The sequence below is a fragment of the Protopterus annectens genome, chromosome 11.part0 (assembly GCF_019279795.1).
Source record: "Protopterus annectens isolate FY-2018-M chromosome 11.part0, PAN1.0, whole genome shotgun sequence".
NCBI classification, from domain to species: Eukaryota; Metazoa; Chordata; order Ceratodontiformes; family Protopteridae; genus Protopterus; species Protopterus annectens.
This window is the reverse complement of record NC_056745.1, coordinates 1236804199-1236821799: the sequence shown is the minus strand read 5'-3', so window position 1 is coordinate 1236821799 and position 17601 is coordinate 1236804199. Positions and strand designations below refer to the sequence as shown.

The 17601-nt window shown below is 34.2% G+C and overlaps 1 protein-coding gene across 1 annotated transcript in view; it reads left to right on the top strand.

The window, feature by feature from the left end:
- Positions 1-17601, top strand: part of LOC122815050 (mucosal pentraxin-like) — a 65995-nt gene that overhangs the window by 31240 nt on the left and 17154 nt on the right. The window contains exons 2-3 of the mRNA XM_044087298.1: positions 7882-7946; positions 16738-16760. Of these exons, the coding sequence (XP_043943233.1) occupies positions 7882-7946; positions 16738-16760 (88 nt within the window). The remainder of the gene's footprint in view (positions 1-7881; positions 7947-16737; positions 16761-17601) is intronic.

Below are 17601 nucleotides of genomic sequence, written 5' to 3'. Positions count from 1 at the left end.
TGGTTGGCCCTTCTATGGTATAGCTCCGTTTGGTAAGTGTGCGATAGTTACAGACCTTAGGGTTAGGGTGCGGGTTAAGGTAAGTGCATAGATAGATTTAGTGTAGGGTTAGAACTAGGGTTTTATTAAGTGTATGTGTGTGGATTATTTAGTTTGTTTGGGTATAACATTTTAAGGTAAGTGTGTGATAGTTACGGACCTTAGGCTTAGGGTGTGGGTTAAGTTAAGTGCATACTTGGTGGTATATGAAAGATTAAGTGTAGGGTTAGAAGTAGGGTTTAGTTTAGGGTAAGAAGTAGGATTTTGGTTAGTGTATGTATGTGGTTTATTTAGTTTGTTTGTATAGGTAGTATGTAGCGGGTGGTGGGATGGGACAACTATGACATTTCGAGTCTTTGAATTTCATGGTTTAGGGTGTTCGGTGTATTTGCGGTTCGCGGAATATGTGTCTGTGTTTAGGTGTTCGGGTAAGTAAGTGTTTGAGATTTTGATATAGACCTCTATTAATCCCTCCTAAATTTCCTGACTTTTTTCAGAAAATGTGTTAAATTATACCTAATAAATAATGATGACAATCAGAGTTATAGACTTCTTTTACTTTAGAAAATATATTTTAATTCATATTTGCTTATTCAGTCAATGTGCCAAGTTGATGGTATTAATATTTTCAGTGTCCCTCATTGCTCCTGATTATTTCTGGATTTGTCCCTGAGTCAGTGAGAGTTATGCCAAATGATGTGACGCAGTAAAGTTAACTGCTGCATTATTTCACTACCTCTGTGTAAAACAGAAGTATTTAAAATACATACACAAGATATAGCACTATGCCTGATAAATGAAGCTAGGCTTCAATGTAGTTTATTTTAATGTGTGGACTTCTAGTATTATATGAGGTACTGCATAAAGTTGTTTTTTTTTTTGTTTAAATTTGGAAGGCGGCATTATTTCCATGTTCTGCATCTACCTCGTGTTGATTCACAACAGGTTTTTGCATGATTCAACTTTTAAATTCTTTTACACATCTGATTGAGATGAGGGACACTTGCACAAAAACATTATCACCAAAGCATGGAATGAAGCATCACACTGCATTACTGAGTGCATCATTTGTACAACACAAACTTTTTGCAGTGCATGGCTTCCCGCACAGAATCACTTTTTACTGAACACTGTATAGTAGTTTTCAGTTAGTTAGCTTACTAAGAAACTGATCTAATGTTTCATTTTTGGGCTGTTTATATACTGCAGTCAAAAACTCCAATGTGGATTTTTTAAGACCAGAAATCAAGTAATGTCTTTCTTGCCTGCTGATGTTTTGTATTGAATTCATTATGTTGAGACCTTAGATTGATTCTGTTGTTGAGATAAAACATGTAATAGAGTTTTAAGAGGTGAACTTTGAGCAAATGAAATATATATGGACACTATAACCCCCATGAGAATTGATCATAATTCTGGAATCCCTGCAATAACAGGGGTGAAAAATACATTATAGTTTCTTGATTTTCTCTTTGATCACCTTTCTGTATTTTCTTGCACAAACATACAGGATTCATTGCACAGGACCTGATTCCAAAAGACTTAGTCTCATTTTAAGTGACCAGTAACACTGAGAACAGGTGTTTTAGAATTTGTCTCCCTTGTGTAAGCTTGTTTATAGCTATGTTTTACACTGGAGAAAGTCACTTACACTGATAGCATGTCTTTCAGAATTAGGACAGACTTACACTGAAGACAACTCTTTTAGAATCTGGCCCCAATAGTCTCCTTAAAAAATGAAGGGAGACTTTTTCACAGCTCCTTATTAAAATGTTGAAACTCAGAATGCTGAGTGCTGACAAGCCAGAAAAAAAAGACCAAAAACACAGAAGAGCGAATGTCAAAAATCACTGTAAATCTTCTTTTTGCAGTGGTGCAAGCCCCTCTGCACCCTGCACACCCCCAAATGTATATATACCAACTCTGAGATTACCATATCTCGGACAATAGGGAATATTACAAAAATGCCATCTCAGATTTAGTATATGTAGGGCCAATCTTTCAGACATTCAGTCTCCATATTTTTGGACTAGTTTTAGCAGGTCCTGCCATTTCAAATGATTACCATTTTCCCTTCTGTCTTCTCTCATTTCACTAACATCTAAGGATGCAAATGGCCACAAGAAAGCACATATTCATAGTGATAAGACTTAAGAATGCTGGCATGCCTCTTAACATCTGAACATTTAAAAATCATAGTACTGTCCTTCCGAACAGATATTCCTCATATACTACATCCCATACAGTTATCAATAAATGAGGTTTGGAACAGACCAATTTGTCCAGGGACATCTTTAAGTGAGGTTAGATAAATAGAGTAGCACAAATTTTGAGGATAGGGGGAGGATAGGGTTAAATAGGAATGTATGAGGTATGGGAGGAAATGAGGTAGGGGTAGGGATGGGATTAAAGGATTTTAGGTAAGTGTAACTGGTGTAGAAGTCACATTTTGGTGTGAACTTGCTATGGCAGGTTTTACATCCATGATGACCTGGGTTGAAGAACAGGTGGGCCTCGGGGAATATTGGAGCACGTTCAGATAATGGTGTTATGTTGGGTGTTTTAGATCTCAGAATGCTACGTAAGGAAGTCAATCATGATTCGCGCAGAGGTACTATCAGCTAGTGATCTGAAGGAAGCACTCTTCTTAGGTGATTCAGGTTGCTACCAAGACATTTTCAATTGCTGCAGCTGCAGGGAATGAGGTCACAGGTTTTGATCTAATTTTATTTACTCATTTTGGTGTGTTTGTCTTGTGTATAGAAGGGACATTTGGTCATTGAGACTGCAGCAGCCTGAATTGGTTAATTGGGTAACATATGGGGGGGTAACAGACCTTGATTTTATTTATTGAATCAAATGAGTGTTGGAGTCAAAAAGTAGGACTATCCATTTCTTGCAAGGAAAGTAGTGTTTGTGCAGATAAAGTGGTGTGGGAAAGGGGTAGATTATTTATTCTGTATATTTCAGGGGCAACGTAAGGATGAGTAGAGTTTGTGGGAGCATTGCAGGTGAGTGTTTGGGGCAAATTAGCATTTGCTGTTGGATACAGAGGTGACCTATTAATAGGGAAGCTTTAAAGGAGAATTTAAGGCTAAGGAGGGTGAGCGCTTGGTAGGTGTATTGGATTGCTCATGCGATTTGCGTTGGTATCATAGTTTTAGTGGGTTGCCTCTGGCAGTTCTCTGGAATGGCTGTTGGGGTAGGTGGATAGGATTGGTCATGGGGTTTTAAATTTGTTTACACACTTTATAGCAGGTGTTGGGTTTTGTGGGCATAATTTGGGGGGAATGTTTGGATGAAGGATAGAGGGACAACTGGGGATGCTGATTATTTGGAGTTCTGCTCAGATATGTGGTGGTCTGGGTATATCAAGTTCAATTTGTTTCACATGCAATAGCTAATCTATTTCTAAACAGACATAGGTGGACACACTAGGCTGAATATCCAGTTACTCATTAAGCTGTGACTTGCACTCTGGATGGATGGGAGATGTTTTGGCATGTACAGCTTGAGTATGTCAAGTTTGACGGAGCACTTTAGGTATGTAGGTGTTGTGTGGTATAGGTGGGGAAATTGGTTTAGTGTTTTGGGGTGCATTTGGCAGGTGGTTATTGGGGAATTAACTTGGTTAGGCTTTGGCAGAGGAATGGGAAGTCATGGAGAATTGTATTGTTTGACAAAAGAGGTCTGTGGGGACCAGCTGAGGGGAATTGGGCTGGTGGCTGGTTAGATAGAAGGAAGTGTAATTGGCTGATTGTATATAAGGGTTACATATTAAATGGGCATAGGAGGTGTAGTTGGAGTGGTTGGGGATTAAGTTTCATTGTCTTTTGTTTAATAAGGAAATGGTATGGCTCGTGTTGATGAGTGATAGAATGCCATGATGGCTGATAAGTTGTTTTATTGCTTGTAAGGGATAATTAGTGTGATGGGAGGATTTATAGACAATGGGATTTTAATGATATTTCTTTTGGTCATCTTAAGCAGTGAAACAGGGATGGGATGGGGCATCATGGTTTGTCCTTGCCTTTGTGTGGCTTCAGATAGTCGTGAGTTTAGTGTTGGTTGTTCAGTTGAAGGGTAATCAGGGAGTCATTAGAATTGTTATTGCTCTGGCATTAAAGAGAGCTCATTTGGTTATTACTGGATTCGTTGGTAAATGGGGTCACAATGTGGCATAATGGCATGTAGTTGACTCTGTATGGTTTTTATAATGCATTGGTCATGAGGTAAGGATTATTTAGCTCATGCTCAATGGGTATGCTAGGTTATCTCAGCATAGGAGAAGGGTCAGTGTTTTTGTTTTCAGCGGTTTAGGTAACTGGTTATTTTGTTATGTGATAGGGTTTTAAGAGTTGATGACAATGTTCCAGCTTGGTTAGTGGGGACAAAATATACCGAATGATGTTTGGCCAGATGCCTTAATGGTGGTTAGATTGCTGGAAGTTTGTCAAAGAGAGGGGGAACAGCCTGGTCAAGCTGGTGGGCAGAGAATAGGGGCAGGCTTGCCTTCTTCTCTTCCCCCTCTGGTGTTTGGATGGTCAATTCAGTAAGTTGGAAAAAGAAATTGAGTGGTTACACTGCTTGATAAGGTCATCAGCAAGCAGAGGAAGCTGCTTATTTGGTTGAAGGTATAATGCAATAAACGGTAATGGAAGTGAGCGGGTACGCTGCTTCATAAGTAAGTGAGTGGAGGTATGGACGCTGTTTACTAAACAGGGTGAGCAGGTTTACGCTGTCCTGTTCTGTGATAACGTTACATGGATGGTATTTCACTTGTATCATGTTTTGATTGAAATAAATGAATATTGCTTAAAAATTATGTTTATGGGAATTTAATAAAGGCCGTCAAATGTCATTCAGTGTGATGTGCTTCTTGAAGGGGACTGGGACAATGAATCTTTCTATAAGCTGATTTAGTTATTTAATAAAAAATACACCTTTAAAATGGTCTAACTCATAGCTGTAGGAAGGGAGATTGCCATCTTAGGCAACCCATCCATTTAGAGCCTCATGCTGTCTATAAGCAATCATAATCCCTTTATGATAGCATGAAAACTGTCATATATATATATATATATATATATATATATATATATATATATATATATATTTTTTTTTTTTTTTTTTTTTTTTTTTTTAAGGTAGCTTCAAGTTATTAGGTTGCAGTACTAATAAATGCAATTTTATAAAATATTTGTGCAGTCATTAATTTTATGCAAACACATTACTATCTTTCAAAGAAAGTACACTATGTTAATAAGAATGCATTTTATAGCATCCCCTTTGAAACAACAGAATGGTCTGAAAGTTTACAAGTTGCCAAACTATTAATTTCTTAGGCTTAGTATGGTGATTAGTGCCCCTACAAGTTGGCACGTAGGACAGTTGGTCTCAGTGCTCCATACTTCTTATGACTGTAGTCTAATTTACTGAAGACCTAACAATTTAATTAAACAATAGTATTTTAATCTAAACCTATGTATGCTGGGGAAACAAGGCTAAAAGTGAGAGTAAAAGTCATAGCAATATGCTTAAATCATAGAAGCTATGAGATAAGCCCAGATCTAATCTGATCTTGTATTTTGACAAATGCAGAAGAACACTACATTTTTCTAATCTGTATAGGTAGTTAGTTCATCTTCTTCCTCCAGTACATGTCATTAGTGATAGGGGGTGATGCCAAATTCACCAATGTCAGACCCCTTAAATTAGAAAACAGTTATCTTCCTTTGATTAGAGATATGATTTGCTTACATTATCAGAAACATTCTGTGTTACTGCCTTCCTGTTTCGAAACCTCATACACTACACAATTCAGTAATACTGCTGACTATACATAATATTGCATGCAAAGTACTTAACATTTGGACACTAGTAAATACTTTATCCACAGTCTGTGGTATGAAATATAAAAAAAATCTGTCCTTTCGGTCATTTGCAAGGGGAAAACAGTTACCTCTTCAAATTTGTTTTGCCAAATTGATTGATCATTGCCCCCCAGGAAGCAATGTAAAATACTCCAAGCTGGTGTGACTTTGTGGTTAATTTGATTTACTTCCATTGTGTGATGGATCACAATAACGGTTAGATCAGGAAACTCTAAAACAAAATATCACTGGAGTCTTGAGGCTATATTAAAACAAAACACTTTACTACACATGAAACAAACAAACAAAAAAATAATTAAAACATAAATAAAAGCAGCACCTCAGCATTACTCCTTAAAGGTTGCATGAAAGATGAATGACCAAACAGAAAATTATATATACTCCTGTAATAACTTAATAACCAATCAGAATCCAATGTTAGTGAAATAAATATCTAATAAATAAATAAATAGCTGAGAATGTAACTAAGTAAAACTGAAGGTGAATAAAGTGTCATTTACATCAGGAAATTATTCCCAGTCATATATACTTTCATCCAAGTTATGTTCAGCAAAACATGTTCAAGGAGTAATGTTTCAGAGAAGTATATTCTGGCCATTGTAGAGACCTAGATTCAAGGTAAGTTGTATGTTAATTATAAAACTAATTGTCGGAGAGACAAAGATGGCCGCCATTCTGTAGACACTGTACATCTACAGCTCTCCAGACACTCGGAATAAAAATCAACCCTGAGATTATACTACAAGATTTTTTGCATTAATCGTTGGATAAAACTATTCTACTACAGCCAAACATTGCCTGAGAGGTAAAAGAACAGAAGGAAACTAATTAAATTCACAGGATTAGAGCTGATTGTTTGCCTGACTCTGAAAAGAGTATTAAACAAAGGATCTGTCTGACTTCTGTTTCACGATGTCAAAAGAGGAAAAAAGCATGGAAACAACAACAACTAAACCCAAATTATCAGCACTGCAGTCACCAGAAAAAGATTCAACAATCAAAAGACAGAAAACTGTAAAACAACAGGAACTTTTCAAAGCTGGAATGACAAATAAACCAGATCAACTAGCTAACATGGAAGACATCAAAACTGCTTTGTTGCCCATACAAGAAGCTTTAAAAGAACTTTCAAACCAGGTACTTTCTTTCGGTGCCACATGCAGTCAAATTCTTGAAAGGATAGAGAAATCAGAAGCTAGGATATCTGAAAATGAGGACAGAATAACATTGCTTACAAAAAAAACAGACATTCATGACCTGGACATTCAATCTATGCAAAACAAGATTCTGGACTTGGAGGCAAGATCCAGAAGGAACAACATAATTATCAGAGGAATTCCTGAAACTATTCAATATAATGATTTAATGTCTACCATTATACAAATACTGGAAATATTGTTCAAGGACGCTGATATGGCGAAGCAAATTGTTATAGAAAGAGCCCATAGAGCTCTCAGAGAAACACAAGCCTCAAATATTCCTAGACCGGTTTATGTCAAAATTCTTAATTACCAGGATGTAAATAAAATAATTCTAACTGTTAAAAAGAATGGAGGTTATGTTATGTGGCAAAATAATAGAGTTTCTATTGGACAGGATTTACCATTGCAAATAAGACAAGCCAGACAAGCATTAGCTCCATATTGCAAGTTCCTTATTGAAAAGAATATTAAATTCCAGATGAAATTTCCTAACACATTAATTTTTACAGTTGATGGATCCAAATATTCAATTTCTACAAAAAAAGAAGCAAAACGTACCTTTATGAAGATTTTCAAATCCCTCCCAACTTCGGAAGTTTAACTGGAACATTCAGTCTGTTTACAACAACATGGATACTGGGATTCCATGCCTACTATACCTCGAGGCTCCAAAATCCTTTGTTTGTTCTTTCTTCTTCACCAGGCCCTTTGGTTAATAATTAACTAGTTTTTTTTTTTTTTTGCAGGTCCAGTTTGTTTACGAAGATTCCACAAACTTTTACAGCTTCTACGAACTGTGTTCCTTCGTGAGGTAACAGGAAGTCCTTTAGATGCTGCTGAGGGTCTGCTTTTGTTGTGGCACATCCGGAAGTCCGTCCATGTAATGGTTCCCCCTTCGTTAATTCGAAGACAGGATTTCATGACCAGGAAGTAGATAGAGCGCTGTGGAAGAAGGAGAACCTACTGGGAACGTAAAACGAGGCTTTGTGGACTTTTAATGTATGTTTTAACTTTATTTCTGTAAAAGGGAATGTGAATTCATTCAGATAGGATTTAAACTGTATATTAATGTAGTGATTAAAATGTGTCATTTAATTAATATGGTAGAAGTAACATAAAGTTACCATAGTTATTCTATTTTCCTAGGTAGTTTGCCTGAATGTGGATGTACCAGTAATATTGTATTGTACTACAATATTTATTCTCCTGCTTTTAGATTGTGTTTTAATACTGTAAATGTTTAGATACAAAGGGGTTTTAATGCTGGGATAGTTAGTAAATTAAAAACACATAATATATCCTGGTACTCCTAGGGAAATTGAAGGTTATTTTTCTGATGTGGTCCTGAATGTTTTGGGAAATGTGCTATTTAGATATTGTTTATATATTTAGATATAGTATCTGCTAAACATAGTTAATGGTACTTGTATTCACCAATGCTGCTGCCATCACAATGTTAAATAAATTAGATTAGATAAACAATGTCAAATTTAAAGCTTTAAATATAAATTAAACATATAGTGTATTATTTTAAAGTCAATAACATTACTGTTTAATAGGAGTACTGTCATATATCTGTTTAGGTTAGATTTAAATAAGATAATTAGATATTCTATGGTAATATAACCAAATTATAGAACTAATAATATATGTTAACTATTAGAGAGGTAGAATAGTAATTTTGCATGTAAGGAATATCATTTATGTTAACTAAATAATGTGTTCAAGAGCTGTAGATAGATACCAGTATTTAGTAGGTAATGTTTTGGTTAGGTTTTGTAGAGTTAGATGTAGTTATTATAGGTTTTTTGCATGTTTTTAGTGTGTTACTTTGTAAGATAAAGAACAGTTATTTAGTAATGATGTGTACCAATAGAAGTTTATACAGTGTAAAAAACCTATGTTTGTCCTGGTCCAGGGGAATAGTGGATAGGCACTGGTTAGGGATAGGACGTCAAGATTGCTTCCAGATATTATATACTGTGCTAATACATCTGAATCTAGTATCGTCTTTCAATTTTAAAATATACTTTAAAGTTTTAAAAATCTTAGTATGTGGATAATAGACTCATGGAATGTTAAAGGCTTCCAGAATTTGAAAAAAAAGGAAATTATTTTTTCATTTACTCCTCCAGTCAAAAGCATGTTTTATTTTGTTACAAGAAACCCATTTGATTAATGATCAATGGACTGCCCTTAAAAATAAGAAATGGATCAGAGAGGTGATAGCTTCGGAAGGGACAACTAATAGTGCAGGGGTGGTGATTATTATTAAAAGTCAGTACCAAGAGAAAATCCTAGATTTTAAAATGGACAAAGAGGGAAGATGGTGTTATGTGATTCTTGTATCCAAACTTTATGATAAACAGGTGATACTTCTTAACATATATGCCCCATGTACCAATCAACAATTTTTCATAACATCACTTTATTTTATCCTGAATCAATATAATAATTACTATATAATAATAGGAGGTGACTGGAATACATACCAAGACCCTAAATTAGATAAATCAAGCTCCCATAGGTCCTTTAATAACCAAGCAGTGATAGCACTACAGTAATTTAAAACAGATTTTAAATTATATGATCCATTTAAATACAATAAGAATCAAATGAATGCAAATAACTTTACATTTTATTCAAGTTGTCATAAAATGTGGTCCAGGATCGACTTTTTTCTAATTTCAGATGCACTAATGTTTTTTTTATCCTTATATATATATATATATATATATATATATATATATATATATATATATGGGTTCACTTCAGTTCACTGAACTTTCATTTCACTGACTTTCATTTCGCTGACACCATTTCACTGAAATTAATTTCACTGAAACTTCATTTCACTGAAAGTTCATTTCACTGACAACTATTATTACAAAGTAAATGGAATATGCCCCCTTCCCCACTGTAGTGCGACCCTGGAGTTAGAATATATAGTTAGGGGGTGTGGCAGCCCCACTTACTTTTCTTTTACTAAGCAATATTATATCAAACGTAAGAATATCATATGAAATGAAGTGGGGCTGCACCCCCCCAACTATATATTCTAACTCCAGGGTCACACTACAGTGGGGAAGGGGGAATATTCCATTTTATTGCTAATAATAGTTGTCAGTGAAATGAACTTTCAGTGAAATGAAGTTTCAGTGAAATGAATTTCAGTGAAATGGTGTCAGTGAAATGAAAGTCAGTGAAATGAAAGTTCAGTGAACTGAAGTGAACCCATATATATATATATATATATATATATATATATATATATATATATATATATATATACAAGCTCGACATTTGTCGGACCATTCTAGGATCACATTAACTTTCAATAAGGACACTAGTCATAAGATACACTTTAGAGGTTATAATTGGACATTAAATCCATATCTATTGCATAAAGAAGATGTAATAAAAGAAGCTCAGGAGTTCTTTAACCAATTACTAGCTAATCTTTCGGAACACCGTCATCCTCCTGACATAGAACGGGCAACTACCAAAATGCAAATTAGAGGAATGTTTCTCCAAAAGGCTACTTTTTATAAGAAATTACAAGTGAGAGACATACAAGAATTGGAAACTAAAATTAAATTACTGGATCAGGATCTAATTGGGAATTATAGTAAACAAACTGAAACGGAGTTATTAAAATGTCAGAAGGACCTCTTTTTATTACAAAACAGTAAATTATCATTTTATGAGCAGAAAATGCTGGTAAAATACGCCAATCACATACAGACCCCTTCAAAAGCACTAGCACGTATTATTAATCAATTGAAAATACCTTCTCAAATCTATGAAATACACTTTAACAATAAAACATATACCAATACTGAAGATATCATGAAGGCATTTGAACTAATATTTTCACAAGTATATGGTGAGCAACAGGAAGTAAATATAAATAAGAGTAATAATGATTTTCTGCAGAAAATTATCTTTCCGAAGATTGGTGATGAGCTTCATATGAACTTAGTTAAACCAATTTCTCCAGAGGAGATAACTGATGCAATTAAGAAGTTGAAGCCATATAAAGCTCCGGGACCGGATGGTTTGACCACAGAATTCTATAAAACTTTTAGTGATATATTGGGGAAAATACTTCCACAGGTATTCAACTGTATAACTAATAATAAAATTACTGACCCGCACTTTAATGCTTCGAAAACTATTCTTATACCGAAAGAGAATACTGATTTACATAACCCGGATAATTATAGACCTATTTCACTTTTGAATATAGATATGAAAATGATGACATTGATTTTTGGCTAATAGATTGAAGAAGGCAATTAACCTGATAATATCAGATGAACAAGCCGGTTTTATAAATGGCAGACAAACAACAGATAATACGTTATCACTTCATACACTGATATCTTATGCCACTCATAGGAACTTTAATGCATATGCACTCATAATGGATGCACAAAAAGCTTTTGATAGAGTGAACTTAGAATGTTTGTTTGATATTTTAGCATGTTTTAATATACCGCAAGAATTCATTTTAACTTTAAAAAAACTATATAATAATCCTTATACAAATCTAGTTATTAATAGGAATCTCTCAAAAAGAATTCAAATTAAGAATGGTACCCATCAAGGATGTCCGTTTTCTCCTATATTATTCAATTTATATTTAGAACCATTATTTTTACATATCAAACAAAATATTTATCACAATGCCCCAATAATTTGTGGTACGAAGATTTCCATGGCTGCTTTTGCGGACGATTTGAATATTTACTGCACAACACCGGTTTCAGATATTAAGAAAATATTAAAAGCTGTGGAAGACTTTGCAAAAATATCTAATTACAAAATAAATTAAAAAAAAACAAGGTATTCCCATTAAAGATGCCTACACCCTTCTCGCTTTTACCATTGGTAGGGCAGGTAAAATCCGAAGAAAAAATCAAATATTTAGGGGTTGTTTTTTCAACAGATAATAGAGACTTTTACGTAAATAATGTTAAGTTAATTTGGGAACAGATAGTCTCTGATTTAAAAAGATGGGATAATCTGAAATTACTAATAATGGCAAAGATCTCAATTATTAAAATGAACATACTTCCCAGAATATTATATATCGTTAGAGCTACTCAAGTTCAAATTTCCAAGAAATTCTTCAAACAACTTCATACAGAATTAGCTAGATTTGTATGGGAACCTAGAAAAGTTAGGATATCTTATGACAAACTGATGACTCCGAAAAATAGGGGTGGGTTGGAACTACCGAATTTTGAAACATTATTATTTAATAATAAATGCTAATAGAATTCTAAGAGTAGTTAACTTTGATAGGATCAATTCGAAATGGGCTCCTAAGTGGTTGATTCTAAATCATAAACATGTTGCTGGTCTGGGTATTAATTGTAAGGCATTACCTTTTTTAAACAAAGGTACCCTTAAAATGTACACTTTGATGGAGCATATCAAAATATATATAATGTCAGTACAAAGTCTGTTTAACTCACTAAATCTTTTACAATATATGATGATTCTTCAACCATTTCATAAAAACCCGAATTTGAAAATTGGTAATCAGTTGATAGACCTTAAGAAATTCCCACTTATAAGTACTTTAACCATACTCGATTTATATCCCTTTCTAGGTATCTCAATACATAACATACTAAGAGAGATGGATCTCCCTAACTCATATTTAATTATAATAAGACAGTTAAAGGACTTATGAATAAGCAATTTTAGTAATAGGAATTTCAAAATTAAAGAAGAAGATTTAAACATTTGCCTAAACTTATGGCAAACCTTAACACAGGAATGTAAATATATAACAGCATCATATAGTTTCATGAAAGAGGTGAAATACAATAACCAAATACTTTTATCGAAATACTGGAAGGAGAACTTGTTAACGATTGAAGATAGTAAAATAGTGAGAGCAATTAACTTAACCTTAAAATCAGTGTCCCTTCAGAAGTTATTATTTACTCAGTTGATGATATTTAATAATGCATATTATACGCGTCTCACTTTACATAAATTTAACTCAAAAAACTCACCCAAATGTCCATATTGTATAGAGCAAACGGCTGACCTTTTACACATGTTCTGGAGTTGTAAATGTATTTTTAAACTCTGGAATTCTTTGAAATTCCAACTACAAAAAATGGGATATCAACAGTCTACACTCTCTTGGGAGTTTATGATTCTGCATATTCTGCCAACTAATTTGGATAGATCCCAAGGAGCATACTTGTAAATATTTTTTTGTTAATGAAGCTGTATATTGCTACAAATTGGTTGAATCCATCCCAGACTTCATGGGAAAATTTCAAGAGTGTAGCGATAAAACATATCCTAGCACATAAATTATTAATTAGTGATCATAAGAAAAGTGTAAATAATACAAAAATATGGGAGCAAATCTTCAACATTGTCTTAGCTTAAGGTTCCATTCCACTTTTCTCCGGGAAGTATAGACTAACTATGGAGTTGTCTATAGATAAGCCTTATATTGATACTAGATTTTTACTCTTTTTTTTTCTGTAATATCTATTTAGACGTGTATAGTTATGTATAATGACCCTATGTAACTGTTGGAAACATTCATGTATATAATGTAAATAGGTTGTAGTATTGTATTAACATTTAGAAAAAAAAAGGGAAAAATAAAGAATTATTATTGAAAAAAAAATAAAACTAATTGTCAATCTAGTTTGTTTTCCTTTCCACACTAACAGGCGCTGCACTATAATGACACTTGAGGGCCCACATCCAGTATGATCAGTCACTAATGGAAAGACACTGGTGGTACCCAGTCCACATTTGCTGATACCTATAATAAAGAAAAAGGTATTTTAGTAAACTCTGAGTGTGGTTCATTTATACTGCCAAGTGATTGTAATCTTGGAGGTATTCAATTATCCAGGAAAAAAATCTTCATGGTTTGCAGTAACCTGCCAGATGCCAACTTTAAATAAAGAAAACCATGTTTAATTATTTAAATTGCAACAAAGAAGATGATCTACTATTAATTCCTTTACCTCATATGAACTTCACTGGACCTTGCTCTACTCACTGCTTGCAAAATGATGTAGCCCTATCAACTATCTCCATGAAACAGGGCAATATCTATACTCCATTTTAAGTATTACAATTTATTTCAATGGACTTTGCAATTTAACTGTTCTTCAGTATATATATCAACAAATGGACATATGTTTGTAATTTCTTAAAATATTTTTTTCAGATTTTCTACTTGTTTTCAGTCAATACACACAGTATAAACACTGTACAGTTCCATTTGGAAGCATTGATAACTATTAAATTATATTGTGGGCAAGATTTTTATTCTACACATTATGAGATAAGAAAACATATGGAAAATATAAGATGAAAAATTAAGAGTTTTGAGATGTATGAAGCTGCATTCAGTTTGCCAAATTAGCTTAATACCACTAACAAATGAATAGTTTGATTTATTACATACCTTCAATGTTCATATGGATATATATATATATATATATATATATATATATATATATATATATATATATATATATACACATATGCACACACACACACACACACATATATATATATATATATATATATATATATATATATATATATATATGTAAATTATCCAATTTATCCAATTTGGTTTATTTCTTGGCCTGATTTCTGAGTTGTTGGTAGTTTTGTTTGGATAGGCTAGTGTTTTCTCTTTTTCCATATTTTCTAAGTCTTGTCTCTAGACTTCAGCAGGGCTCTTGTGTCCCTACCGAGCCATGGTGTGTAGTTTGTCTTACCTCTAACTTTCCTAATGGGTGTGACTAAATTTAGGACAGTAATGAAAGTGCTATTAAAGTAGTTGATGGCCTGGTCTAAAATTAGGGTTTTAAGTGGTCCCCAGTTACATTGTTTTAGAGTGGAGTTAAGATCCTGTATATTTAGTTTGCTGTCATCTCTAACTTGTCTAAAAGCAATGGGCTTAGCTAATTTGGTGCGTTTATGAAGGAGGTCTGTGGGGAGATGGTCACTTAGAGTGTCTGGTAGGCATCCTGTCTGGTAGTTGGGGCAATTGACTAGCATCCAGTCTCATATAGATTATTTTTTTTTATCTGTTCTAGTGGGTTCTTGGATGAGTTGGGAAAAACCAAAGAGATTGATGTGGTTAGTGGGGTTGTTAGAGTTACATGCTAACCAGTCAGTATTTACGTCACCTTATAGGATGGTTTCCTGTGGAAGATTATCTGTAGTCCAGTAGGATTTCTTCAATGGTGGGAGCGTTATTTCCTTGGGGAATGTAACAGCAGAGTATATTGATTTTTTTGGTGTTTATATATAGGACTGAGCCTAAGATTTCAGCATTTTGAAATTTAGGTTAAGGGGTTTGTAAGGGTTTTATGTTGAGTGTACTTTTAAAGATGATAGCAATTCCACCTCCCTTATTGCTTACTTTATCCTGTTTTTATATATTATAGCCTGGTGGAAGGAGTTCCTCATCTTGAGTGTTTGGTTTTAGCCAGGCCTCAGTAATGGTTAGTATGTCTGGGGAGTAGTGGGCTATAAATACATGTAGGTCAGGAAGTTTGTTAGATATACTCCTAGTATTGATATTAAGTATCGATAGGTCAGAGGTTTGTTTGGTTGATAGTAGACTAAGTGGTCCTGGGTTTGGGTGCATGTCTCCTGAAGTGAGTAGTTTCTTTGTGATAAGCAGTATATATTTAATAGTGTGCAATACTTCTGTGTTGGATCTAAATGACATTTTCTGTGATAGTACATATTTCCCTCTTGATATTTTCTCAAAGACTGGTAATGTACACATTGAAACTGCTTGACATGAACATGTGTCATGAAGTCAGACTTCAATTAAACTATAATTGATCAAAAGTTTAAATTCAGGAATAGAAGGGCAGATATCACATTTGTAGTTGCACGCATGGCACTTCTACAGGCAAAGGACATTGACAGCTTTATACTGCAAAAGTTTGCTGTCAAATTCTCATGGCTGACATGGACTTTTTTAAATGTTTGTAGAAATGATTCCACCATACCATCTATTGCTGGGTGGTGAGGCATACATGTAAAATGTTTGACACAACAGAGCTTCACATTAACATTAAATGTTCAGCCATAAATTACAACCCATTGTCACTTACAATTTGCTTTGAAAACTATTTCTTATAAAAGTAGTTCTCAATACCAGTATGGCCTTCCAGGAGGTGGTTGATTCCATCTAGCATTGATCACTTACAATGTGCATCAAGCACAGTCATAAGGCCTGCAAAATCAATATGAATGCCCTACCATGGTGCTGAGATCTACTCCCAAGGATGTAAGGAGTGATTGTTGTAGTTCATTTAGAACAATTTGTCATTAAATTTTGCAAAGCTACCAATCAAATAAAACTGCGGACAAGGAGCTTTGTTTCTTATAGCCCACTCAGTCTGAAATATAACTTTCGTAGAATTGGCATAGTGGTGCCATTTAACAATATATCTTGATACTCAGGCATTTGTTTTTTATTCTCTAAAAAGGCAGTATAAAAAGTTATCTCTGATCTACCTTTTTACTACCAGCTCATAAAGTCATTATAATAATGTATCATTTTTGTTTTTTAGCTGCATGGTGGCAGTCATCACAGGTAGCAGTGGCACAAGAAGCTTATAACTGACACCCAGTAGATCAGAAGTAGTTGTCTTTTCTGATCTCTCATAGTGCAGCTATAATAACAAGTACCACTATCATGCTGCTCAGTGGCTTTGTATATATTCAATGTTTTATGAACAGCTTCCAAAGAATAGCCACCATTGCTGTAAATAAGTTGCAGCCATTAGTAATAGTGTCCTCTTCTGGTTAAAAATGTTATTAATAATTAATGATCTGCAGTCAGTGAAGACTGGTTTTAGTGTACCTTGCATCTTGGACTTCTCTCATCTTCCTACTTAATAAAAGCAAGCCTTGCATCATATCTTGCCACACTGAAAATATTATTTGTCCCTGGGAAACGTGTAGACCTTTTCCTGACTACAGTCAATCACATCTTGTTGTAATTCATACAGGTATTTGACAATTAATTCCATAGAAACCACTATATTCTATTATTGATCTAATGACAGACCTTTCTGAGAGAACAACCTATTTTTATTTGCCTCCACAGTACATTCCATAAATCAGTTTATCTTTATTGTATCACTGGTCCCAGCTGACTATGTTTAGCTGGTGTACATAGTTCTACCATACATCCAATGAAAGTTTCATTTCTCAATTGATTCCTTGCATTAAACGTAGATCATTCTGCAATTACCAATTACTTTGGGCTCAAATGGTCTTCCAGAATCTGGACCATCACTTTGAATGCCTTATCAGGAGGCTTAATGAAAAACTAAAAAACTTTAGACAATTGGCTAGATGCACATTTTCAGCCTATTGGAGAATTAATGTTCTCCAACAGGTTTTCCCTGTATAGATAAGCACAATAAAAA